Genomic DNA, 26,312 nt, shown 5'->3' with positions numbered 1-26,312 from the left:
GCTTAATATTTAATATTTGATGTAAAAAAACACTCATTTGGGGGCCCCCCTCAAGTAGCTTCCCTGGGGGGATTTTCAAATTCTCCCCCTCCCTTCCCCACCCTAGCTTCGCCTCTGATTTTAATGTAAGAAAATTATGTACTATTATGAAGAAAATTATGTAAGAAAAAAAGCAATTAATATTGGTTCCAGTCTTGTAGACTTGGTAAGCGGTCTCGTCTGTTAGTGAAAGTTGCTGACGCTCCTGTTACCATGGTTACTAAAAGGGGTCGTCACCTCAACTCATCTTCGTTTTAAAGAACTCACCTGGTTAGAAAGCGGTAGGGTTAACCTTGAACTTGACCCACTTTTCAGGGCTTCGGCGCGATAGAGGATAACAGCGAAATGGAAAGGGGAGAGAGAGAGAGAGAGAGAAAAGGTTTAAAGATTTACGAGAGAAAATGAAAGTTATTTGTTCTCTCCCCTTTTCTACTAGTCTATCTTTACGACAGACAGTAATGATTGAAACACTTTGTCTGGGCCTGGTCTGGGATGAAGTCTTCTGCTACAAAGTAGGGCGGTTTTTGTGTGTGTGTGTGTGTGTGTCGGAATCTATGTGATTTGGTTCTCTTTTAATTCCTTCATCACTTCTTTCTCGATGTTTCCTTCATTGCGTCTTTGTCACTGTCTCTCTCTCTCTCTCCATCTCTCTATATCTCTTTGCTTTCTTTGCTCTATCTCTCAGATTACGGCTTGATCTCTCTCTCTCTTTCCTTCTCTCTCTCTCTCCATCTCTCTATATTTCTTTGCTTTCTTCTCTATCTCTCAGATTACGGCTTGATCTCTCTCTCTCTTTCCTTCTCTCTCTCTCTCTCTCCATCTCTCTATATCTCTTTGCTTTCTTCTCTATCTCTCAGTTGACGGCTTGCTCTCTCTCTCTCTCTCTCTCTCTTTGGTCTCTCTCTCTCTCTCTCTCTCTTGGTTTCTCCATTTTTCTCTTCATCACTCGACATCTCTTTGTTTGTCTCTCTGTCTCTCGGCTGACGGCTCAATCTCTCTTACTCTTCTCTAGCCTTCTCTTTGTTTAAAAAAGAAGCTTCTCTCAACTAACTCTTGTCTGACGGATACACATTCTGAACACGTTAGTTCTCAAGTTGGAACTTTGCACAATTATTCATTGTCGAAGACAACACATGACTCAATAAAAAAAAAAAAAATTAGCCATATAGTTAATTAAATAGTGGTAATAAATCATTTAAAAAAAAAGAAAATATATCTTACAGCATTTAGAGCTGTGGCTGTAAATATGGAGTTATTCCCCTTAGCTAAGCTTTCTATTTAAAAGTATTCTGTTTGTTATTATCTGTGTACCCAATCAGCCAAATACTCACAGACACGCTTTCTGTCGTCTCCTCCAGCTTTTAGAATGATATTTTACAATGATTCGAGATATATTTGAACGTTTGTCTGGTCGTGTGGTCAGCGCTTTGGGCTGTCGTCTCAATGGTTTTTGGATTCGAACCCTGCCCGCAGCGAGAGGCGCAGCTAGGAATTTTTCCATCATTTGGGGGCCCGGGGGCTTGACCTCGTTGTGGGCCCCTGCATTTTGCGTAATATTTAACCTTTAATGTAAAAAAATTATCCCCCCTCTCTCCCCCACCCTAGCCACGCCACTGCCCGCAGCTATCCCCCCCCCCCGCCATCCTGAGGACAATTAAGGCTAGGTTGTAATAATCTTCAATTATGTAGGAATATTCGAAACATGTTTTTTTTTAATGAGTTATAATATTAAATATCACTGATGTAACCCCTGTACTATAATAGAAAGTATAAATAGAAAGTATGTATATATATATATATATATATATATATATATATATATATATATATATATATATATATATATATATATATATATATATATATATATATATATTCATGTTTAAAATGCCGGATATATATCCAGCTCAATGTATTCGGCCTTGCAATACGTGCTAATAAGTTGAACAGTTTTCGGGTCGTTGTCGGGTCAGCCCAGATACCGAGCAGTAGAGAATGTCGCCGTAAACATCACGTGATCATTTTGTAGTCCCTCCATTGAAAAAACAAAAGTGCCTGTCGATTTGAGTTTGGCTGTTTATGCGACATTGTTTGGTATAGGGATACCCATTCTCGATAGTTGTACACTTTGGTGATATGCCGCCATGTGCTAATGATTATTTCTTAACCTCCATTTTGACGGGTATATGACTAGTATTAATACTAACCATCGCTCTATAGAGAATTCTCATAAGTAGGCCTACGTTAAATGCAGTTACCTTCTCTTTGCTTACATTTCTGATGTTTTTAATATCCAGTTTACATTCTTTAGGTTTAGGCCAGTGTTTCTCAAAATGTGTTCCGCGGAACTTTATAGTGTTAGTTCCGCGGAACTTTAGTGTTCCGCGAGGCATTAATAGGTGTTCCACGAACTACTGAAATAATTAACTAGTAGGCCACTACCTGAATTAATCTCTCTAAAAAAAAACAAGCAAAGTGTTCCGCTAAATACTCAGAATGTGCGAAGTGTTCCGTTAGAGAAACTGTTTGGGAAGCGTTGGTTCAGGCGAATACAGTAGAAATAGAAAAAGAAGAGAGATTGATATGGCGAAATGTCGGGGGCAATATAATAGAAAATCATGATTTGGAAGCAAATATGCTAAATAAACAACGCCAAGGGCGCCATATTGAAACTTCACCGTTGCCAACTAAAAAATAAGAATTGCTTTGTGCTACAACGAAAAGAGCTAGAAGTTGGATTCTGATGTGCTGGAAAGTGCTAAAAATATTTTTTGTTATCTATATGCTTTAGAAATACATGGCTGTGTTGCAAACCGGATACACCACTTATGAAAATCTACCTGGGACATTTAAAACGATGATATGAAGTGACCAGGTCCAATTAGATCAGCGGTTCTCAACCTTTTAAGCTCGGCGACCCCTTTTTACAATCCCCTCACTCTGACGCGACCCCCCCCCCACACACACACATACAGCAATAGAAGAGTAGACAATAACAGTCCATATTTTCGATGGTCTTAGGCGACCCCTGGCAAATCGTCAATCGACCCCCAAGGGGGTCGCGACCCACAGGTTGAGAACCCCTGATTTAGATGCTAAGTAACTACTTTTATAGGTTGCATTTGAATCCGGGATACAAGCTCGTACTTAATAAGGTCAGTGTAAAGTGACCACTTCTCCGGCCTGGTGAGCACCCCTGGTATCCGCTCAAGAGTCTGTTGACCCAGGTCATTGTTAGATTTAGTGCTGACCCTTCACCTACACGTCTGCGCTGGAATGTCACTATGCGAACCGTCTCATATAGATCTGTGTCGTGCCAGCACCAAAAAAAAAATCAAGGCGCCATTTCATCGTTGCTAGGCAACCAGCATACAATTAATATACAATGAAATATAGTATCACTTTTCAGAAGATTACCTCCCTTGCACAAGTCACGCAACTTAAAGTTGCTGTATCGTGTCATTATGTCTGAATGCCTTTACGATTATAATACTACAAACTAAGAGACAGTATAATACTACAAACTAGGAGGCAGTATAATACTACAAACTAGGAGGCAGTATAATACTACACGCTAGGAGGCAGTATAATACTACAAACTAGGAGGCAGTATAATACTACACGCTAGGAGACAGTATAATACTACAAGCTAGGAGACAGTATAGTACTACAAACTAGGAGACAGTATAATACTACAAACTAGGAGGCAGTATAATACTACAAACTAGGAGACAGTATAATACTACAAACTAGGAGGCAGTATAATACTACAAACTAGGAGGCAGTATAATACTACACGCTAGGAGACAGTATAATACTACAAACTAGGAGGCAGTATAATACTACAAACTAGGAGGCAGTATAATACTACACGCTAGGAGACAGTATAATACTACAAACTAGGAGGCAGTATAATACTACAAACTAGGAGGCAGTATAATACTACAAACTAGGAGACAGTATAATACTACACACTAGGAGACAGTATAATACTACAAACTAGGAGGCAGTATAATACTACAAACTAGGAGGCAGTATAATACTACGAGCTAGGAGGCAGTATAATACTACAAGCTAGGAGACAGTATAATACTACAAACTAGGAGGCAGTATAAAACTACAAACTAGGAGGCAGTATAATACTTCAAACTAGGAGGCAGTATAATACTACAAACTAGGAGGCAGTATAATACTACAAACTAGGAGGCAGTATAATACTACAAGCTAGGAGACAGTATAATACTACAAACTAGGAGACAGTATAATACTACAAACTAGGAGGCAGTATAATACTACACACTAGGAGACAGTATAATACTACAAACTAGGAGGCAGTATAATACTACGAGCTAGGAGGCAGTATAATACTACAAACTAGGAGGCAGTATAATACTACAAACTAGGAGGCAGTATAATACTACAAACTAGGAGGCAGTATAATACTACAAACTAGGAGGCAGTATAATACTACACACTAGGAGGCAGTATAATACTACAAACTAGGAGACAGTATAATACTACACACTAGGAGACAGTATAATACTACAAACTAGGAGACAGTATAATACCACAAACTAGGAGGCAGTATAATACTACAAACCAAGAGACAGTATAATACTATATATAATATATATATAATACCCCATTAGAAGGCAAGTATTAACTGAAGTAATGGCAATCGTTCTTCTGGATAGCGAATCCCTGGCTGTCTATAACCCCGTGGACACCCCTGCCCCCCCCCCCCCCCGTGCTGTTGACGGTCGTTGGCTTGTAGCACCAAACTTCTGGCACTAAACTAACTTGTAAAACTGGAAATAACTTGAATGACTTCTTTGTGAGCAATATCAGTTATTACATTTGTTACGATATAAACACAATCAACTTGACATGAAATAAATGTACTAGACTTTAGTCATATTATAAAACAGTATTGTGAACAAATTCTAAATCACTTCAAAAAACACGTCTTTTCACTGAGGCGTTCTGAAATCGTCTCTCCTACCTAAGTCCGCTGACGACAATGCCGCATTTCTTGCATCATTCACACTGCGTGGATTATCTCTTCCCACCATCACCATAGAAACACACACACACTCTATAACATCCCGGATTCCATCGCTTGTCTTAGAAAAAAAAAAGGAAAACAACTTAAAACCGAAATTACTCTTTTATTTCGCTGCTCGACTCAATTCTTGCGATCTCTGTAAATCATAAAGCTATAAAAGATTTCGACTGGCCCCAATGACTTGGTTCCGCTTGGCCAATTGACATGGTTTTCCTCTGATTAGATATTGTTATAGAGAGCTGGGGTTTTCATAGGTACGTGATCTGATGTAATTACGTGTTTGCGGGGACAATGGCAGGTACAGAGGGTTGGAGAGTATATCTCGTGATTGGAAGCAGTTACTCGTTTTCCAGGGAGGAAACTCGTTCACCTTATAGATTGAAGTCTGTCCCCTGTTACATATTTTTGTACAGCCAAATAAGTAGGATACAGTATTTTATGTAGACCACTTATGTCGAAAATACTTATATGCAAAGAATGTTCGATTTAAAGAATGTGTTATCATTATAGGTTTCCGAGAGAGAGGGAGGAAGAGAGAGAGGGAGGGAGAGAGAGGGGGGTGAGGGAGAGAGAGAGAAGGGGGAGAGAGGGGGGAGAGAGAGGGATAGAGATAGGGGGGAGGGTGAGAGAGAGACATAAGGAGAGAGAGAGAGAGAGGTGGAGGGAGGGAGAGGGAGAGAGAGATATTAATGAAAGGCCGTTTGTAAGAGGGACTGTGTCCAGTATGAACAGATCCAGACAGGGAGGAAGAATCTCGAGCAGTGTCTGGGTGTCGGGTTCTGTTATGTGTTAGAACGTTAGTTTGTTCTTTGAATCGATTCCCTGGGACCAGCTTTTTTTTTTTGGCGGGGGGAGGGGGTATCTAAAAACTGACTCATGTGATTCTTTGTTCTCTAGAGGAGAAAATTTTTCGAAGGAGTTAGCGGGCATGTTGTTGGCTTGAATTGATTGCTGCCTGGTCATGCGGTTTGCGCGCTGGACTGTCGTTCCGATTTATCGACGGTTCAAACCCTGCCCACTCCCATCCCCCGTCGTCCTGCGGGAGGTTTGGACTAGGAAGTAAACTATCCTTCAACTCTGAAGGAACATCCGAAACGAATTTAGGAAATTTAGGCACCGGATATTTAGGCACCGCGTATTTACGGATATTTAGGCACCGGATATTTAGGCACCCGGAAATTTAGGCACCCGGATATTTAGGCACCCGGAAATTTAGGCACCCGGAAATTTAGGCACCGGATAATTAGGCACTTTTTGACAAGGCGGAAAATTAGGCACCGGATAATTAGGCACTCTTTAATTAGCGACCTTAATTTTGAAAGTAGTTTTAAAATGTTAAGTATATGTTATCCTTAGGCTATGGGCTATCGGTGACGTTATCAAAAAAAATAGCAACCATAACGATTCTAACTAAAGAAAAGCTGCCAAAATGGGGAAAATGACAATCATGAGAATGTGTGGAAACAAATGACTCCTGAGTCATTATATAATATAGACATCACAGCATTCAGGGGAGGGGAGGTAGAGATGATTCTCCGCTCATTGCTTCCGTCCATCACCAACCCCTACGGTTGACTGGTGAGTTTTTTTAAATTGATGATTATGCAAATTGTGTAAATATTTAGTTACTAATGTAAATACTTAGGATTAAAAAGTATTATAAAATATTTTTATTATGTTGGGGAGTGTTGGTGATAAATATAATCGCAATCGCCCTCTGCTTGTGGAAAAAGGAGGGGTCGTACTCTTAAAATGGGATGGGCTGGCCGGGGGGGGGGGCGCACACACTCTCACTTAAATGAGAGGATTTCTCGCAGGTAGATGTAAACTTAGTCGTAAAAGTAACGTAGTGAATCTGAAGGCTACACACTGGACTAAAGGGTATGGAAACACAAAGGTGTTAAAATGGAAGTCTGGGGATTATATTTTAGAGGCCTTCCAAAAACTTTGGTAGACACATTTCTGTTAAAACCATCATAATAATAAGAACAGTAATAAAAATAATAATATATATAAGGGAAATGAAGATAGTTAAATTTGATTGGCAGTTTTGAAAGTTAGGGAAACGAGTGTTTTTTTTTTTTTTTTTGTTGTTTTTTTAATATGTGTGTGTGTGTGTTTAATAATGAGTGTATGAAACCTTTTTTGTCGTTTTTTTTTTCATTCTGAAGAAAAAAATAATTGTATAAGGTAGGCCTACTGAATACAAAAGGAATGGAGGAATCATACCTTCTCGAAAATTGTAGTAAATTTATTTGGTTTATGATAGAGAAGGCGGGGTTAAATTGGAACATCAACAATCTTCTATAAGCAGAATAAGTATTAATAAGAGACCAATATTCCAAAAAAAAAATGATATTTACATTTTTAACTCATCTGTCTTCTCCATAAACTTTTTTTTTTAATTTTCAAAACATTATATTTTATCGTAATTTCTAGCCGTTTTGCGATTTCCATTGCTATTTAAATAAATATTATATTACATAAATCTACATATTATATCAATAAAAGTTAATGACCACATTTGAAGGACGTAACACACCTATACACTCCCACAATAGATCTTCCTAAAGGGGTTACCCATTAACAATATAAAAGAAGTAGTGTTGATAATAGAAATTAATGCTATTATAAAATATGTATACTACTTTAGTTTATCAACATATTTAATTCCTATAAGTAACGCGCGCAAATCCACCCTGCTCATTTCCATTCCCACTATAAGAAGACAATTTTCTCCAGACTTCCATTTTAGCAGTTATGTTCAATGCTGTACCCTGCCCTGTACTCCAGTGTGTAGCCTTGAGACTCATTGCGTCATTTTCACGACCTAGTTCAACATCTACCCGCCACAAATCCTCTCCTTTAGTGGGAGTGCGTAGAGGGGGAAGGGCTAAGGTCAGGAAGCAATGAGAAGAAAATCAACTCTACCTCCCCTTCCCTGAATCCTGTGAGGTCTATATTTTATAATGACTAATAAATCCGGAGTCATTTTTTCCACACTTTCTCACGATTGTCATTTTTTTCCTCGTTTTGTCAGTTTTTCTTTTATATCATGAAAATTCAGTTAGAATCGTTATGGTTGCTATTTTTTTGATAACGTCACCAATAGCCCATAGCCTAAGGAAACATATACGTTAACATTTTAAAACTACTTTCAAAATTAAGGTCGCTAATTAAAGAGTGCCTAATTATCCGGTGCCTAATTTTCCGCCTTGTCAAAAAGTGCCTAATTATCCGGTGCCTAAATTTCCGGGTGCCTAATTATCCGGGTGCCTAAATTTCCGGGTGCCTAAATATCCGGGTGCCTAAATTTCCGGGTGCCTAAATTTCCGGTGCCTAAATATCCGGTGCCTAATTATCCGGTGCCTAAATTTCCAGATACCATCCGAAACATGTAAAACATTTTACAAACAATTTAAACTCCACACTTAGTTCTGGATCTAGATTTAGATTTTGTACATGAATTTTTATCTTATCATATCTTTATATAATACAGACGTTACTTCAAAAACGAAGATGATTACGTCCTACGCGTCATGCATTTAGTCATGCATATTAACCAATTACTTAAATTCTGTCAAGTCACTGATTTTCCTGGCTAGCTCATTCAACCCATTCCATGCTCTAATAGCACTAGGGAAGAAGGAGTATTTGTACAAATTTGTCCTAGCATATGGGACGAGGGTTTTATAAAACACTCACCGTGTTCACAACGCTGACTGAACACATCGACCACTCGCTGCTGCTATTGTAGTGCGTGCGTGTGTGCGTGTTTCAGTGTGTGCGAAATTTGAGACCTTTCTTCTTTCCAACATAGTAGGCTAGTCATTTCTTGTCAAGTTGTAATCCTTTGCCCCGTTGACAGAAATGTGATTATTTTTTGTTATCTAGCTCAGTGATGTCCAACCCAGGACTCGCGGGTCATATCTAGCCTGTACGCGGTGTGTCGGATATTTAGTTGACATGGCCAAAAAATTCGACCTAGAATTTTTTTTTTTTTACATTTGAATAACATGGAACTCTGAACATCTCGGAAAATCTCGGAAAATCTCGGGCTTTGTTATTTCAAGGTTAGGTCTCCTTAGATAATTATACACTTTATTTCTCCCACACGCTTTATCGGATCAAGTTGAAACTTTAAAACAATTATTTATTGTACCTAACAAATCATGAATAAATTTAAAAAAAATTAACCAATGGACCTCATTCACCAATCGTAAACAAACAACATTTAGTCACGTGATCTTATTGATAAAACAACGGGAAAAACTGTCACGTGACAACCATCATGAATTAAACATGAGATCGTAAATTATATAGAAGAGATAGAGCACCACGTGGCTAAATGTTGTTTGTTTACGATTGGTGAATGAGGTCCATTAGTCAATAAACGTTTGGTTATTAATTAATTTGTTTGATATCGAATAGGGGAAAAATCTTTTACATCATTGAGAATTATAGTTGTAAGTGCGGAGTTCTTCCCCTTAGATAAGCTTTAAAAAAAAGTTTTTTAAATATATATTTATTGACTGTTTATCTATTTTGTAGTAACAGTGCACTATTCTTGTCATGCCAATATATTCTGAGGTTTTGTTCTCTGTTGTCAGCATTGACGCTAGTCACCACGAACGGCGAAAGAGGGAGATAACTCTTAATCTACTCCCAAGATAAACCAAGTGCCAGTTATAAATTCGAAATCAAGGGAGACAAGTTTATCTCTTTGTCTTTACGTAATCGCTAGAGTGGAGGGACTTTTGACAGATCTTGACAGAGGAAAAGTCGGGTCGCGTTATGCTGGGTCTAGGCTGAGCTTGGGTCCGCGTCGACCCGGGGAGGGGGGGGAGAGGGGCGGGGTAACTGAGGCACAGGGTGGGGAGGGGATGAAAGTGGTGTAAAGTTGACGGTGTGTGTTTGTGTGTATCTGTATGTGTGTGTGTATCGATGCTAGAGGCGAGCGCTGATCAAATGTGCTCCCTCTACTCTAGACCTAGATTGACTTGATGTTGTGGGAAAAACTGGCAGCAGTATGTAATGTTAAAACAATAACAACAACATATCATACTTGGACACTGGATTCCCCGGTCATTTCATCCCCGGTCATTTCATCTTTGGTCATTTCATTCTCTGGTCATTTCATTCCCGGTCATTTCATCTTTGGTCATTTCATTATTCTCTGGTCATTTCATCATATGGTCATTTTATCTTTGGTCATTTCATTCTCTGGTCATTTCATCATATGGTCATTTCATTTTTGGACATTTCATTCTCTGGTCATTTCATCATATGGTAATTTCATCTTTTGTCATTTCATTCTCTGGTCATTTCATCCCCGGTCATTTCATCTTTTGTCATTTCATTCTCTGGTCATTTCATCCCCGGTCATTTCATCTTTGGTCATTTCATTCTCTGGTCATTTCATCCCCGGTCATTTCATCTTTGGTCATTTCATTCTCTGATCATTTCATCATATGGTCATTTCATCTTTGGTCATTTCATTCTCTGGTCATTTCATCCTACAGTCATTTCATCTTTGGTCATTTCATTCTCTGGTCATTTCATCCCCGGTCATTTCATCTTTGGTCATTTCATTCTCTGGTCATTTCCATATATAGATATAGATATAGAGCTACTGTAAAATTTGTTTTTGCGTGTTAATTGAAATCGATACGGCTATTGCTAGTAGGTACAGAAGACGATCCATTGATTTGTATTGCTGTACATCATTTGTAGCTTCTTGGCCAGTGTTGCGTATTTCTTGAAGTTAGCGTTTATTAGAATAAATCAAAGGCTATATCAGATACCAAGGGCTTGCAACAATGTAAGGGGCGCAAGAGAAGGAATAACATATCAAAATGAATTTTACTGTTATGGAGTGTGTGTTTGCGTGTGTGTGTTTCCATGGTGACGGACAATGTTCGCGATTGGCTGTGAATGATGCACGAGAAACGCCATTGTCTTCTGCGATCTTAATCAGAACAGACAACTTCAGAACGTGAGACTGAAATAAGTGTTTATTGTCATCTTCTTCTTCCTCATCGTCCTCATTATTGTATTGGAGCTAGGGTATATGATGCCCAGTGCGGCAGACCCTGGTGATGCCCTTTAAAAAAATTCGAAAAGACTTTTTTCCAAACTAAGGTTTGTTCAATGTTAGTGTATTGCTTATACACAAAAAGCAATTTGAAAAATAAAAACAAAACAAATAAATGTTATGTGCTTTATTGCTATCAATAATTTTTATTACATTTTTTTTTCACGTCAGCTCTTGTTAAACGTACTAAATTTACAAATTATTGAGTCGTGAATCTGAGTTTGATGCCCCGCCCCTCACATCTTGATGCCCCGTGCGGCAATATATAATATATGCGGCCCTATGCTTCCCTGGGAGTGCACAGAATTAAGTCAGTCACATCAATATGCACACTTGTTGTACCAATTGTAAAACGATTTAGACAATGTTTATTACTAGCACGACTTGTAGATCTAGTTTTTGAAATTTACATTTTCAAATAATCAGATAACGAAACAAATAAAAAGCGCAAGTGAATGGAATTCTTTCTCTGGCAGAACTCTAGGATACAAACGTCTGCACCACTAGAAGTTAGGAAAAAAAAACCCAGTTAATTTCCAAGCTAAATCTTTAGATCTATATCGTCGCAGACACACAAAGGTGTACTCTCGACCCCATGAGACATTGAAGAAAAATTCCTGTCTTTGTGTATTCGTGCGTGTGTGTGCTTGTGTGTGTGTGTGTGTGGACCAGAAGAAAGAGTTGCCTTGTTGAGATGGAAGGTTAAATGAATTGTTTCTTAAGTGCTAGTCACGTGATCCGCTCTTTCCTCTCTAAAGTGTATGTGTGTGTGTGTGTGTGTGTTTTCTAAGTTTAATCGTTCCGGTGTGTGTGTTGACCTTAATGCGAATGTTTTTCAGATCAGTCCCAATGTTTGTGAAAGTCACTCTCTTACAGTCACTTCCTCAAAGTCACTCTCCTAAAGTCCCCTCCTCAAAGTCACTCTCCTAAAGTCACTACTTGAAGTCACTCTCCTAAAGTCACCTCCTGAAGTCACTCTCCTAAAGTCACTTCCTCAAAGTCACTCTCCTAAAGTCACCTCCTGAAGTCACGCTCCTAAAGTCACTTCCTCAAAGTCACTCTCCTAAAGTCACTTCCTCAAAGTTACTCTCCTAAAGTCACTTCCTCTAAGTCACTCTTCTAAAGTGACTTCCTCAAAGTCACTCTCCTTAAGTCACTTCCTGAAGTCACTCTCCTAAAGTCACTTCCTGAAGTCACTCTCCTAAAGTCACCTCCTGAAGTCACGCTCCTAAAGTCACTTCCTCAAAGTCACTCTCCTAAAGTCACTTCCTCAAAGTCACTCTCCTAAAGTCACTTCCTGAAGTCACTCTCCTATAGTCACTGCCTTGAAGTCATTCTGTTAAAGTCACTCTGTTACTATCACTTTGACACAATCGCTCTCTTAAAGCCAGACCTATCGTCACACTAGGCCTGTGCACAGACCTTTGATGTGGCAACCTGTGGTCAGTGGAGACCAATAGCTCGTTGCCACGTCACAGGTCAGTGGTCAGGACTACTATGACGATTGGTCTCGCTTAAATCCATTGTTTTAAAGTCACGTATTTAAAGTCATGTATTTAAATTCATGTATTTAAAGGCACGTATTTAAAGTCATGTATTTAAAGTCGTGTATTTAAAGTCACGTATTTAAAGTCACGTATTTAAAGTCACGTATTTAAAGTCATGTATTTAAAGTCATGTATTTAAAGTCATGTATTTAAAGTCATGTATTTAAAGTCACTCTGATAAAGTCACCTCTCCTCACCATTGTTATGTTCTTTAAAAAAAAATCTAGACGCGACGTTTCTGCGTACCAGTCCAGACGTCCACTGTGCTTGGTCAACCCCTGGGGCTGGTTGCAAGATTTTAGTAAATTTAAAGACAACCCTCTAGAACAGGGGTTCTCAACCTGTGGGTCGCAACCCCCTTGGGGGTCGATTGACGATTTGCCAGGGGTCGCCAAAGACCATCAAAAATAAGGATTGTTATTGTCTATTCTTCTATTGCTTGTGGATGGGGGTCGCCGCAGAGTGGGGATTGTAAAAAAGGGTCGCCGAGCTTAAAAGGTTGAGAACCGCTGCTCTAGAAGGAAAGGAAAACTGGGCAGAGGTGCTGGAACTAGATCTAGTAGACAATCAATTTGATTAAAAATATCATATTTAGTGTATGGTTTTAAGCAGGCGATTTTGGGTCAACAGTTCTAAGCAGACGAATTGATATAGGCAAATCGTAACAAGCAATTTGAAAAAAAGCAATTAGGAAGCAGGTGGTTTGAAAGTATGAAACAGGCAGTTTGAAGCAGGCGATTTGAAGCAGTCTGTAGTTCTGTCTTCCAAACAGACTTGGCTTTCCCGCTTCATTAAACTTTTAAATTGAGCCTTATTATTTCACATGCAATCATTGTCATTGGTTTCTGATAATAGATCTAGCCTACATTGATTGCTCAAACAACGCTCGATTATGGCAGCTAACTGTTTAGCAACACGCTAACTTCTGCTAGATTTAGATCTACAAGGCTTCCGCTCGATTCCAGATCTGTTCTCTAGTCATCGGGGTTATTCCGAATCTCTGACATACTTTAAACCAAGTCACGTGGTTAATGTCTTGTACATGACAACAATGACAATATCTTCGTGTGGTAATCTAGATCTAGTGCTAGCCTAGATCTAGTAGATCTACTAAATAACCATACCGATTAGCCAATCATTGTAACATACTTTTGATTACTTATAGATGTCTAGATCTACACTATTTTCATATTTCAAATGACAGTGAAACCAATGAGGCCATTAAATTATAACCACTACCACGTGACATAGAAATACGGAACTAGGCCAGTGGGGGCGGGACAGCGTTGCTAAAGGAGGAGCGGAATGCAAAACCAGGTGGGGAAAAAAATGCGGGATAAAGGTGCAGAAAGGATACTAAAAGTCAGGACAGTTTCCACGCGGGGGTAAAAAAAAAAGGGGGGGTGGGGGAGGAACATACGGTGTTAGGACCGAGGATCTAGTGGGTGTGAAGAAAGGGAGTTCAAAGTTGGGAGGGGCGGGGCATGAGAGGTCATAGCGTTGATTTAGTAGCGTTAAGTAAAGCATAGTGTTGTTTTTTTTTCCTACTATCAATAACATAAAAAAAAAAAGCTTACAAATAGACAACCGTGTCGACACTAGATAGATTACGTCACCAGGGGGTTAGAGCTAAAGCTAGAATCTTAAGAATGTAGCTCTACATCTAAATTGGACCGTCCGGTGTATATATTATCATAAATGTGTTCGAATTTGTCTACGTTACAATATTGACTAGAGTCTAGTACAGGGGTTCTCAACCTGTGGGTCGCGACCCCCTTGGGGGTCGATTGACGATTTGCCAGGGGTCGCCTAAGAAAATCGAAAATATGGATTGTTATTGTCTACCCTACAATTCTGTATTTGTGTATTTGGGGGGGGGGGGGGGGGCGCGGCAGAGTGGGGCATTGTAAAAAGGGGTCGCCGAGCTTAAAAGGTTGAGAACCGCTGGGACTCTAGTCTATTGTAGCTAGGAGACTTGAACCGGACCCGCCCGCCTTTTTTATGCGCCAATATGTGTTGCAGATGATAGTAACCCTAGCGTTACTTTACAACGAAACTTAACTTCTGTCTCTCTCTCTTCTCTCTCTCTCTCTCTATATATATATATATATATATATATAGAGAGAGAGAGAGAGAGAGGAGAGAGAGAGAGAGTTGGTTACAGATTATTGAGGTAGACTTTAAGTTGAGCTATTCTCTAGAGAGAGAGAGATAGAGAATAGCTCAATAATCTCTAACCAACTACATGTCATCAAAGTCCGTCCATCTACTCCAGTGCGTCTCTACACTTAACTAAGTGTCTCTAGACTAAACTGTCTAAGTAAGTCTTACATATTCAAGGACATACAATCTACACACTTTATAAACAGACAAGCCGTGTCTCAATTTCGGGAAATGGTTCTCTACAGTTCAAACAGACGAGGCGTCAATGGAGAACATTCTGTTGGAGAGTCCTGTTGGGGTTTTCAAATCGTGATGTCATCCCTGGCCCACCAAGACAGTTCTAGTCACGTGACACGTCCTGTTCGAAGTTGTTACATTTCTCACTTCTGATGGAAAGTTCAAGGCCAACCTGATTTAAAAAAAAATATATTATTACATTCCTACGTTTTATTCGAATTATTGCAAGGCTTAATGGCAACTCGTCATCTTATGGTGTCTTTGAGATGGTGCATGTCGGGCCGGATTTAGGCGGCCTATGTTTTACGTACCTCAAGGCCATTTGTACGAGTCATACCACAGCCTGGTCATGCACTTTAGATACAATACAATAGACACGAAACGAATGATAAACACTTTCGTGTGACCCAGTGATTCCCAAACTTTTTTCGTTAACGGAACACTTCGCACGTTCTGAGTATTTAGAGGAACACTTTGCATATTTTTTTAGAGAGATTAAGTCACGTCATGGCCTACTAGTTAATTATTCCAGTAGTTCATGGAACACCTATTCAGGCCTCGAGGAACACTATGGTTCCTCGGAACACAGTTTGAGAAACACTGTGGTGATCAATAGGTTTATCCGTAAAATATTCAGCGCTTAACTTTCCTTTTGTGTCTGAGAAAGGTTTTAATGAATGGTTTGAACATGGAAAGCTTCGTTTAGTTACACTGATAAATAAACAAAAATAGCTAGGCATCTTCCTTTCACCTTGGTAACATGTAATTATACAAAATGGTAAATGATAGTGTCATGTGGCCAGCACAACGACCAACATTTTCGCCAAAAACTACCAGACAATTAGTAGACTTGGGTAGATCCAAAGGCGTGAAAAAAAAAAATCCTAAGTTTCAAACCCCAGCCTTCAGGTGGATTCCATCTCGAGACTTCCCTGTTAGATAAACGTGACCACCAAAATTTTTGTTTTTACAAAAAAAAAAAAAAAAGCAACTACAACAACGAAAGAACAATGTAAAAGTTGACCAGCGTAAATTGAACTCTAAAGTTGACCAGCGTAAATTGAACTCTAAAGTTGACCAGCGTAAATTGAACTCTAAAGTTGACCAGCGTCAATTGAACTGTAAAGTTGGTCAGCGTCAATTAAAATGTAAAGTTGGTCAGCGTAAATTGAACTGTAAAGTTGGTCAGCGTAAATTAAAATGTAAAGTTGGTCAGCGTAAATTAAAATGTAAAGTTGGTCAGCGTAAATTGAACTGTAAAGTTGGTCAGCGTAAATTAAAATGTAAAGTTGGTCAGCGTAAATTGAACTGCAAAGTTGATCAGCGTAAATTAAAATGTAAAGTTGGTCAGCGTAAATTGAACTGTAAAGTTGGTCAGCGTAAATTAAAATGTAAAGTTGGTCAGCGTAAATTGAACTGTAAAGTTGGTCAGCGTAAATTAAAATGTAAAGTTGGTCAGCGTAAATTAAAATGTAAAGTTGGTCAGCGTAAATTGAACTGTAAAGTTGGTCAGCGTAAATTAAAATGTAAAGTTGGTCAGCGTAAATTGAACTGCAAAGTTGATCAGCGTAAATTAAAATGTAAAGTTGGTCAGCGTAAATTGAACTGTAAAGTTGGTCAGCGTAAATTAAAATGTAAAGTTGGTCAGCGTAAATTGAACTGTAAAGTTGGTCAGCGTAAATTAAAATGTAAAGTTGGTCAGCGTAAATTGAACTGCAAAGTTGATCAGCGTAAATTAAAATGTGAAGTTGGTCAGCGTAAATTGAACTGTAAAGTTGGTCAGCGTAAATTAAAATGTAAAGTTGGTCAGCGTAAATTGAACTGTAAAGTTGGTCAGCGTAAATTAAAATGTAAAGTTGGTCAGCGTAAATTAAAATGTAAAGTTGGTCAGCGTAAATTGAACTGTAAAGTTGGTCAGCGTAAATTAAAATGTAAAGTTGGTCAGCGTAAATTGAACTGCAAAGTTGATCAGCGTAAATTAAAATGTAAAGTTGGTCAGCGTAAATTGAACTGTAAAGTTGGTCAGCGTAAATTAAAATGTAAAGTTGGTCAGCGTAAATTGAACTGTAAAGTTGGTCAGCGTAAATTAAAATGTAAAGTTGGTCAGCGTAAATTAAAATGTAAAGTTGGTCAGCGTAAATTGAACTGTAAAGTTGGTCAGCGTAAATTCAAATGTAAAGTTGGTCAGCGTAAATTGAACTGCAAAGTTGATCAGCGTAAATTAAAATGTAAAGTTGGTCAGCGTAAATTGAACTGTAAAGTTGGTCAGCGTAAATTAAAATGTAAAGTTGGTCAGCGTAAATTGAACTGTAAAGTTGGTCAGCGTAAATTAAAATGTAAAGTTGGTCAGCGTAAATTGAACTGCAAAGTTGATCAGCGTAAATTAAAATGTGAAGTTGGTCAGCGTAAATTGAACTGTAAAGTTGGTCAGCGTAAATTAAAATGTAAAGTTGGTCAGCGTAAATTGAACTGTAAAGTTGGTCAGCGTAAATTAAAATGTAAAGTTGGTCAGCGTAAATTAAAATGTAAAGTTGGTCAGCGTAAATTGAACTGTAAAGTTGGTCAGCGTAAATTAAAATGTAAAGTTGGTCAGCGTAAATTGAACTGCAAAGTTGATCAGCGTAAATTAAAATGTGAAGTTGGTCAGCGTAAATTGAACTGTAAAGTTGGTCAGCGTAAATTAAAATGTAAATTTGGTCAGCGTAAATTGAACTGTAAAGTTGGTCAGCGTAAATTAAAATGTAAAGTTGGTCAGCGTAAATTAAAATGTAAAGTTGGTCAGCGTAAATTGAACTGTAAAGTTGGTCAGCGTAAATTAAAATGTAAAGTTGGTCAGCGTAAATTGAACTGCAAAGTTGATCAGCGTAAATTAAAATGTAAAGTTGGTCAGCGTAAATTGAACTGTAAAGTTGGTCAGCGTAAATTAAAATGTAAAGTTGGTCAGCGTAAATTGAACTGTAAAGTTGGTCAGCGTAAATTAAAATGTAAAGTTGGTCAGCGTAAATTGAACTGCAAAGTTGATCAGCGTAAATTAAAATGTAAAGTTGGTCAGCGTAAATTGAACTGCAAAGTTGATCAGCGTAACATAATAATAATAAATAATAATTTTAATAATAATAATTTTTTTTTTAGAAAGCGCTGTTAACACAAACAAAATGTAGGCTCAAGGAGCTGTGATAACATTACAAACATAAACATGAGAGCCAAAATGATAAACTAATCTGAAAAAGTTTTGAACCAAAAAGTTGATCAACATGAAGTGAACTGTAAAGTTGATCAGTTGATTTAAAGTGGATTTGTGTAAAGTGAATTTTAAAGTTGATCAGCCTAAATTAAAATGTAAAGTTGACCAGCGTAAATTGAACTGTAAAGTTGGTCAACGTAAATTAAAGTGTAAAGTTAACCAGCGTAAATTGAACTGTAAAGTTGGTCAATGAAAATGTAAAGTTGACCAGCTTAAATTGAACTGTAAAGTTAATCAACGTAAAGTAAAATTGTAAAAGTGGACTGTAAAGGTGAATGTGACAAGTCTCTTTACTCTCGAAGCTCTGACTCCAAACGTGTGACTATGTCGGTACCCAGTTCACCTGTGGCTGCTACGTGTCAGACCGTATCCTGTTTTGTGGCCAAGTGACTACAGACTCAAGTGCTTCTAAGGCTGACTCACCTTTCTCGTCCGTCATACACGCTGATTGTGCGTACATGGGGGAGTTGTGGTGGGGGGGTGGTGGGGATAGTTTTTAATTCACCGAGGCATTGGAGCACGTAGTGGCATATCCAAGGAAAAAACAACAACGCGGGTGACCTAATGGTCACGTATCATTTGTAGGCTCTATAAGTACTTTCAACGATCACCTAACTGTGCAATATAAGAATTGTTATTATAAAATGACCGTGAAAGAGTATTTGTAGCAGCCTGTTTTCGTAGGTCAGTGCGATGAAGAATTCTGGTACTAAGATCTGCTAACACGAGAGCATCCTGGGGGTGGTTACAATGCCAATCAGTGGCGTAACTAGTAATTTGCTCTTGGGGGGGGGGGGCTCTGCATTTTTTGCGTAATATTTCATATTTTAATTAAAAAAAACACTCATTCGCCCCCCTCTCAAGTGAGGCCCGGGGGATTTTCAAATTCTCTCCCCCACTCCCCCCACCGTAGCTACGCCTCTGATGCCAGTATGACATAGGTTTAAATACAAATGGTCTTCGTCTGTGCTCTTTGTTCCGTAAGACTAAGTCTGCTTTTATGATCGTGATCGAAAATTTGTTGTAATTACAAGGACTTTTTTTTTCCTTTTTTTTTTTTTTTTTTTTGCAGACGATATATTTCTCCTTGGCGCGCTCTCAAATAACGTAGACCTTATCACTGTTAGGTCAATGAAATAAATAACATAAAAAATATCCAAAGATATATATTTTTGTTTCACTAATAAATAAACACAAATAAAAGGAATGATCAAAATTATGTTTCACAAAGCGAAAGGACGAAACTCTGAGAAAAGGGAGAGGATTCGGAAGTAGTTCAAGGGAGAGAATATAGGCCTACAAATACTCAAAACATTTCACTTCAAAAAAAAAATTAGTGCTGGATAACTGACTGATTACAATACTACAACAGAGCTTAATAAAATACACAGAAAGAGCTAAAGATAAAGGCACATTTCTTATTCCATATGCTTGGACAAACTCGTACAAGTGCTCCTTTTTCCGAAGTGCAATTAGAGCATTTAATTGGTTGTCTGAATCAGCCAGGAGAACCAATGACTTAGCAGAGTTTTAGTATCAAATTAACATGCATGACAAGATTGACACGTTGATTAGTATAGAAAGTAATTATCTTCTCTTTTGAAGTAACGTCGGTAATTTATAAGATAAGAATACAAGAAAGGCTAAAAAAATAATTTAAAAATTCATAATTTATTTGATAAAAGATCGTGTTAATGTTTTGTTAACCTAACATCTAAGTTTTACAAAGTTTATATCAGCTCACTCTGTCTGTCTGTCTGTCCGGGCAAAAGTTTGTACGCGTTATTTCTCAGACACCCAATCTTGGATCAAACTGGAACTTCGCAGTATTATTTCTGTTACCTGACAACACAACAATCAATTAAAACAACAACAATTAGTTAATTAACTATTGGTAATAAATTACTTTGTTTGGTATCTCAAACAAGGGAATGAAATAGTTCTTGACTGAAGGGGTGATATAAGTTGAATTAGTCCCCCCTTTATATTAGGCTGCCGTCTTAGGCTTAGCGAACACAAACATGAAATGAAAACAAATAACTCTACAATCTTCCATGTTCATAGACATCTTCGCTAGCAGAGCGGTTACCGTGTTGGCCTTGAGCAGCCTGAGAAGGCTTTAGCTCAGAAGTTCGAATTCAGGTCGTTCCTTTATCTTTTTTATATATTGATAGTCTAGATCAGCGGTTCTCAACCTTTAAAGCTCGGCGACCCCTTTTTACAATTTCCCACTCTGCCGCTACCACCCCACCCCCACACACACAGCAATAGAAGAGTATAGACAATACTAATCCAATATTTTCGATGGTCTTAGGCGACCCATGGCAAATGGTCAATCGACCCCCAAGGGGGTCGCGACCCACAGGTTGAGAACCCCTGGTCTAGATCTATCACAAATTTAGTTACATGATTGATCCAAACTCATTGATACAAGTACGCTTAATATAAGCTTTGTTTTAAAAAAAAAAGTTAAAACATGTCTTCCTGGTGTGGTCTCGTGATCATTAAAATAAAATATCAATAATCCTAATCATTGTTTCTCCAAGGTAATCGGCAATTAACAAAACCTGAACAGAAAATCCGAAAGAACTTTAAATAAATTGTAAACAGTCAAAACCAAAAGTTGAGTGTATTATTTTTTTTACAAAGGGGAATAACACTTTGAAACTCACTTCTGCTGCCATAGTGTTGATTGATAGCTCCTGTAGCCTCAAGGCTACCCGCACGACGTAATGTAATTTCATTCTAAAAGCCATCTCTATTAAGTAGATTCCCACAAAACTTGATGTCTCTGTTCAAGGTCTTAGGGAGACGGGAAACCTGGGGACTTTTACAGGGGCCGGGAATACAGTGGCGTTGATAAAGACAAGCTTTTTGTAACTGTTAATGGGGCGATCGGCTCCTCACAGAAAGCTTTTTTTATGTTTTTCGTCCCCCATATCTTATGAATCTCTTCGTAAGGTTTTAACTCTTTCTACCCTAACTGACGATACCAACGTTGATTCCACCAGAATGTGGTAAATAATTATGGAGAGAAAGAGTTAAGATTCAAATGCTAAATCACGAGTCACCGTGTGATCGCGTCACCAAAATTCTCCACAACAAAATAAAACGAGATCACACATTTCCATCTTAAAGGACTTTTCGAGTTTCTTGTACTGTACAAGCGTGTCACCTCTACTAGAGACACTACGGTTCGGGAATCGGGAATACCCGATAGTACTCGGGCTAAGGGTAATGTCGTCTGCAAGAAAGGAAAATGTGTTTAGAAAAAAAAAACAACAGAGAACGAAGAAAATGGGAAGGGGGGGGGGGGTAACTAACCACTGGGGCACTTAGTAAGTTCTAAATAAAAATGGAATTTATGACTCATGCCTTAAAAATTATACCTGGTTAAAAGATTTAAGGGTTGAACGACTGGTAACATGGGGAGGCGAGGGGGGGGGGTGTCGAGTTGGCAGCAGAGTTTGTGTGGAGGTGAAAGTTCAAGGAGATATGCCTTTTGGGGCCTTTGTGCTACAATAGTCGCCTATGTTTTTTTTTTGTTGTGATAAGTGTGTTGACATTTTGAGCACAGCGATTTTTTTTTTTAAAGTGTTGGACGTTTGCTTTGGATAGACACGTTAGTATTTCAGGGGCGGATAACGCGACTAAAAAAAAAGTCGGACCTTGATCGAAATTGGATCTATTTTGGTTATTATTATTATAAACACGAACTAATATTCATTCTCTGGCACTGCCAGGGTCGAGCTTCCTAAGTGGGAAACAAAATTTAATGTAGTCGCTTTAACAGTGTTCCCTGAGAAATCTTCTGGTGACGTGGCGGGTCTGCAGCAATGCCGCCCTCGGACACAGCGAGAGCCAGGACTCGATTTAGACTTGATATGGCCTTTAAGCCAGTGATGCCCAACATAAATCGACCTTCGGGCCATTTTTATTCCCGACACTGGTGTCGCGGGCCACATAAACGAAATGGTATAAAAACGAAATGAAATTGGCCCTAAACTATTTGATTAGAAATCCATGGATCTAGTTATTGTAGTACTCACATTCATTTTTTCATGCGTCAGAAAACGGTTTCATTTCTCTACTAAAATTATGACCAACGACTCATTTTCATAAATTCTCATTAATCTTCCAATGTCTTGACGAAGTTTAACAATGTTTTAATTCGCGACTCATGCCAAGAATGACGTCAAATTTGTTTTATAATGCCGTTTATTTGTTGTTCTTCTTTAAAACAGCCACACTTTATTTACTAATCAAATAAGTTGGCTTATTATCATGTTCCACATAGAAATAAAGGTCCTTTCTCTTTTGGGGTGGGGGGGGGGGTAGATTCTACATCAAGTGTCCCATTTCATAAACACACAAATGTTAAAGGTCATGGTACCAATCAATCGGAGAAAAATTGAGGACCCTAGCGTAGGTAAAGAGATATTTTTCAATTTTAGGGGGGAGGGGTAAGCGGATTTTTACACTTTTTTACTTAGACATTTCGGCGGGCCGGATGGAACCACGTCGCGGGCCGGATTTGGCCCGCGGGCCGTTTTTTTTTTTGGGCATCATTGCCTTAAGCTATTTGAGATATGGGGCCCCTTGTATTCAACATAAGGCAATATTTTCCTTTGTTTTTTTTTTTATACAAAACAATATTGGGGAGGGGCAAGGCAAGTATAGCTTTTTTTTTTTTTTTTTTTTTTTTTTTTACCTATATGTAAATCCAGGACTGGGAATAGCCAGGGTTTGAGAGGGCCAATTCCATACATAAGTTTTGGTTCAAGTTACTTCGTGACACGTGACTTAACCCCTAGTTACCCAGCTGATAGCGCCACCTGTGTCAGGCTCCGTGTCACTGCAGTCACTAGTAGTCACTGGCCATCTGTCAGAGGGCCCTGGTTGTCACACTTGTCAAATAGTTGCCTGCATCTGTAGCTCCTAAGTTCGTTGACACAACAGTTTAGAGAGACTAGGGTCATTGAATGCTGCCGTCTGTTGACCCTAGCCTTCGACAGCGCTGATGTTAGTATTGTTGCAGCCTTTGTGACAGCCGCCATGTGAGCGGTATTACTACGTCAGTAATTCTGTAACATGTGTTATTAGAGTGTGTGTTTTTTTTTTTTTGTTGTTGTTGTGATTACAGTCACCGATCATCTCTATAGCCCCACCAACTAAGTTACTGACAGGTATCAACTTCCTTTCCAATTATCAGGCGACCTTAAGATTGTAATCTTATTTTCAAAATATCATGCAGACGTGATGTGACGTCATATGTAGATCAGCACAAAGTAATCGATAATAAGATTTGAAATAGCGTATATTGTCAGAAGTTATGAATTACAGAATACAGACGTACCTTCAAAAGTGAAAATAATTGGGTTCATTTGCTTATACTTTTGTTAATCTAGTCATACATGTTAATCAATGACTTAAACTCTGCCAAGTTGTTGGTTTTCCTGGCTGATTCAGACAATCCAATCCATGCTCTAATCGCAATAGTAGGGAAAAAGGAGCACTTGTAAGAATTTGTATTTTATAGGCCATATCATATGGAATTATTTTTTGGCTTTATTATTTATTTATTTGGCGGCATCCGAGAGACCCTCCGTTGTGCCCCTGTACTTAATAATCTAGAACTGCAAAGCGGCAGACGTGACTTATGAACATCGAACGAAATAAAGTTAACACCCAGCGCCAATGTTTCTATGACCGTTGAATTTCAGTCTCTGGATTCACAGCTCATGAATTAAATGACTTGTTAGATAGACCTGTTGCCTGATAGATAGACCAACAGACCAACCTGATAGATAGACCAACCTGATAGATATTTCTTTAGCCTGATAGATAGATCTAGACCTGAAACTGTTAGATAGAACTATAGCCTGATAGACCTGTAGCCTGACAGACTTGTAGCCCGAAAGACCTGCAACCTGATAGATATATCTGTAGCCTGATAGATTGATCTGTATAACCTGAATAACTATAAGGGTGACATCAACTAGACTATGCTGGTATCCCCAAAGACTCCACCAGTATTTCTTCACTACTTTTGGACTTGCGTTGTTGAGAATCAGCAGAAAGAAAAAAAAAACAACTTTCTGTTTGATGAGACATTCTTGAGAGTATTAGACCCCCACCCCCCCTCTGTAACTGTCTAAAGTGTGTTGTAGCTTTCTCTGGAGGGGAGGGAGGGGGTCTACTTATGGCCGGCCTTGACGGCCCCCATCACCAAGTTAAAAAGTGTAGGCCTACAAACAATACTAAATGTGTCGAACAGTTGAAGGTCCGATAAATTCCTTGAGATTTTTTTTTTTTTTTGCTTAAATGCTGACATTGAACTTGATCGCACGTTGTCAGTAAGCGTCCTGTATTAGTGAGGTAATCAACACAGTTTGTTGAAAAACAAACGGATGTATAAACCCAGACTTGAGTTCAACTTTTTTTGGTTTTGTTTCATTGCAGGTCGAACATTGCGAGGGAAAGCTTTTTATAATGTCCATGGGCGTGTCTATTGTGAGGAAGATTATCTGGTGAGTCTAACTACTAAACATACCTCTGTCTGTCCTTTTCTCTCTCTCATGCTCTTTTCTGTCTTCCTCTCTCTCACTTTTCCTTTCTCTCTTTATTTCTCCCTTCCCTCTCTTTCTCGTTTCCTTTCTCTTGTTCTCTCTTTCTTTCTCTCTTTCTCTTTTCTTTCATTTTTCTATCGTTCTTTCTTTCTCTCACTTTCCCTCTTATTCTCACTGTCTATCTCTTTTTCTTTCTCTCTCTCATTCTATTTCTTTCTCGCTATTTCTCTCCCTTTAATTGTTCTTTTTCTCTTTCTTTCTGTCTTTCTCCCTCATTTGTATCTCTTTCTGTTTCTGTAAGTACTAGACATATTTCTGTCTGTCTGTCTCTCTTTCTCACTCTCTTTTTATTTTTTTTAAAAATCTTTCCCTCTCTTTTCCTTTCTCTCTTTCTCGCATTCTATCTCTTTCTCCCTTACTCTTATTCTCTATATGTCTCTCTCTTTCTTTCTCTCTTTTTTTTATATCTTTCTTTATCTCTTTATTTCTCTCTCTCTCATTGTCTCTTTCGTTCTTTTTCTTTCCTTTTTCTCTCTCTTTCTCTCGCTCATTCTCTTTTTCTCTTTGTCTGTCTGCGTCTGTCTCTTTCTGTCTGTCTCTCTCTCACTGTGTCAGTGTGTTTATTAGTTTGTTTATTGTCTCTCTCCTGTTTTGTAAGAAGGAGTATTTGTTTTGTCTTCATGTCCCTTTGTCTGTCAATTTAGTTCTTGAGGCATGTGAATGTTTTTTTTTTAACCATTCTGTTCCTCACATGAATTTTTTGTTTTCTACTTCAAAGTATTCTGGTTTCCAACAAACAGCTGAGAAGTGTGTTGTCTGCGGTCACCTCATCATGGAAATGGTAAGTACTTGGCGGATAAATTCTTACATAAGAAACAATTTCATTTAAGGATATATGATAGCTACATCTGTCTGCAACATTGAATGGCAATGAAAATGAAGAGGACTGATAGGAATATGATTTGTTAAGAAGGATCACATTATTACAATTGGTGTCAGAAGTCAACAGGAGTTGTTAAAAATGAAACTCTTTTTGTTTTGATCACTCTCATGGTCTATGTAATTGTACACAAACAAGGACTTAAAGGTTCAATAACTATTATGTATGAGTTGTCTGAATCTGATCTAGTTTGATTAAGAGTAGGTCTAAATTTCTTTGCCCTAGTCTTTATATATATGCCCCATCCTCCCTAATTGTTTACAACTGACTTTATAAATATTTTGAATTCTTGTTATTTTTTTGGTTTCTAATATATATATATATAATTGCTATATGCTATAAAAAGCTTCTCAAGATAGGAAATATCTTTATTGATAACAAATACTAATGAACTTCTTGAGTTATTTGAATAAT

At 38.3% G+C, this 26,312-nt stretch overlaps 1 protein-coding gene across 1 annotated transcript in view; it reads left to right on the top strand.

The window, feature by feature from the left end:
- Positions 1 to 26,312, top strand: part of LOC106052031 (uncharacterized) — a 67,553-nt gene that overhangs the window by 28,783 nt on the left and 12,458 nt on the right. The window contains exons 3-4 of the mRNA XM_056035373.1: positions 24,852 to 24,919; positions 25,737 to 25,799. Coding sequence (XP_055891348.1) covers positions 24,852 to 24,919; positions 25,737 to 25,799 — 131 coding nt within the window. The remainder of the gene's footprint in view (positions 1 to 24,851; positions 24,920 to 25,736; positions 25,800 to 26,312) is intronic.

Source organism: Biomphalaria glabrata, chromosome 7 (assembly GCF_947242115.1).
Source record: "Biomphalaria glabrata chromosome 7, xgBioGlab47.1, whole genome shotgun sequence".
NCBI lineage: Eukaryota > Metazoa > Mollusca > Gastropoda > Planorbidae > Biomphalaria > Biomphalaria glabrata.
This window is presented reverse-complemented; position numbering and strand designations above follow the sequence as displayed.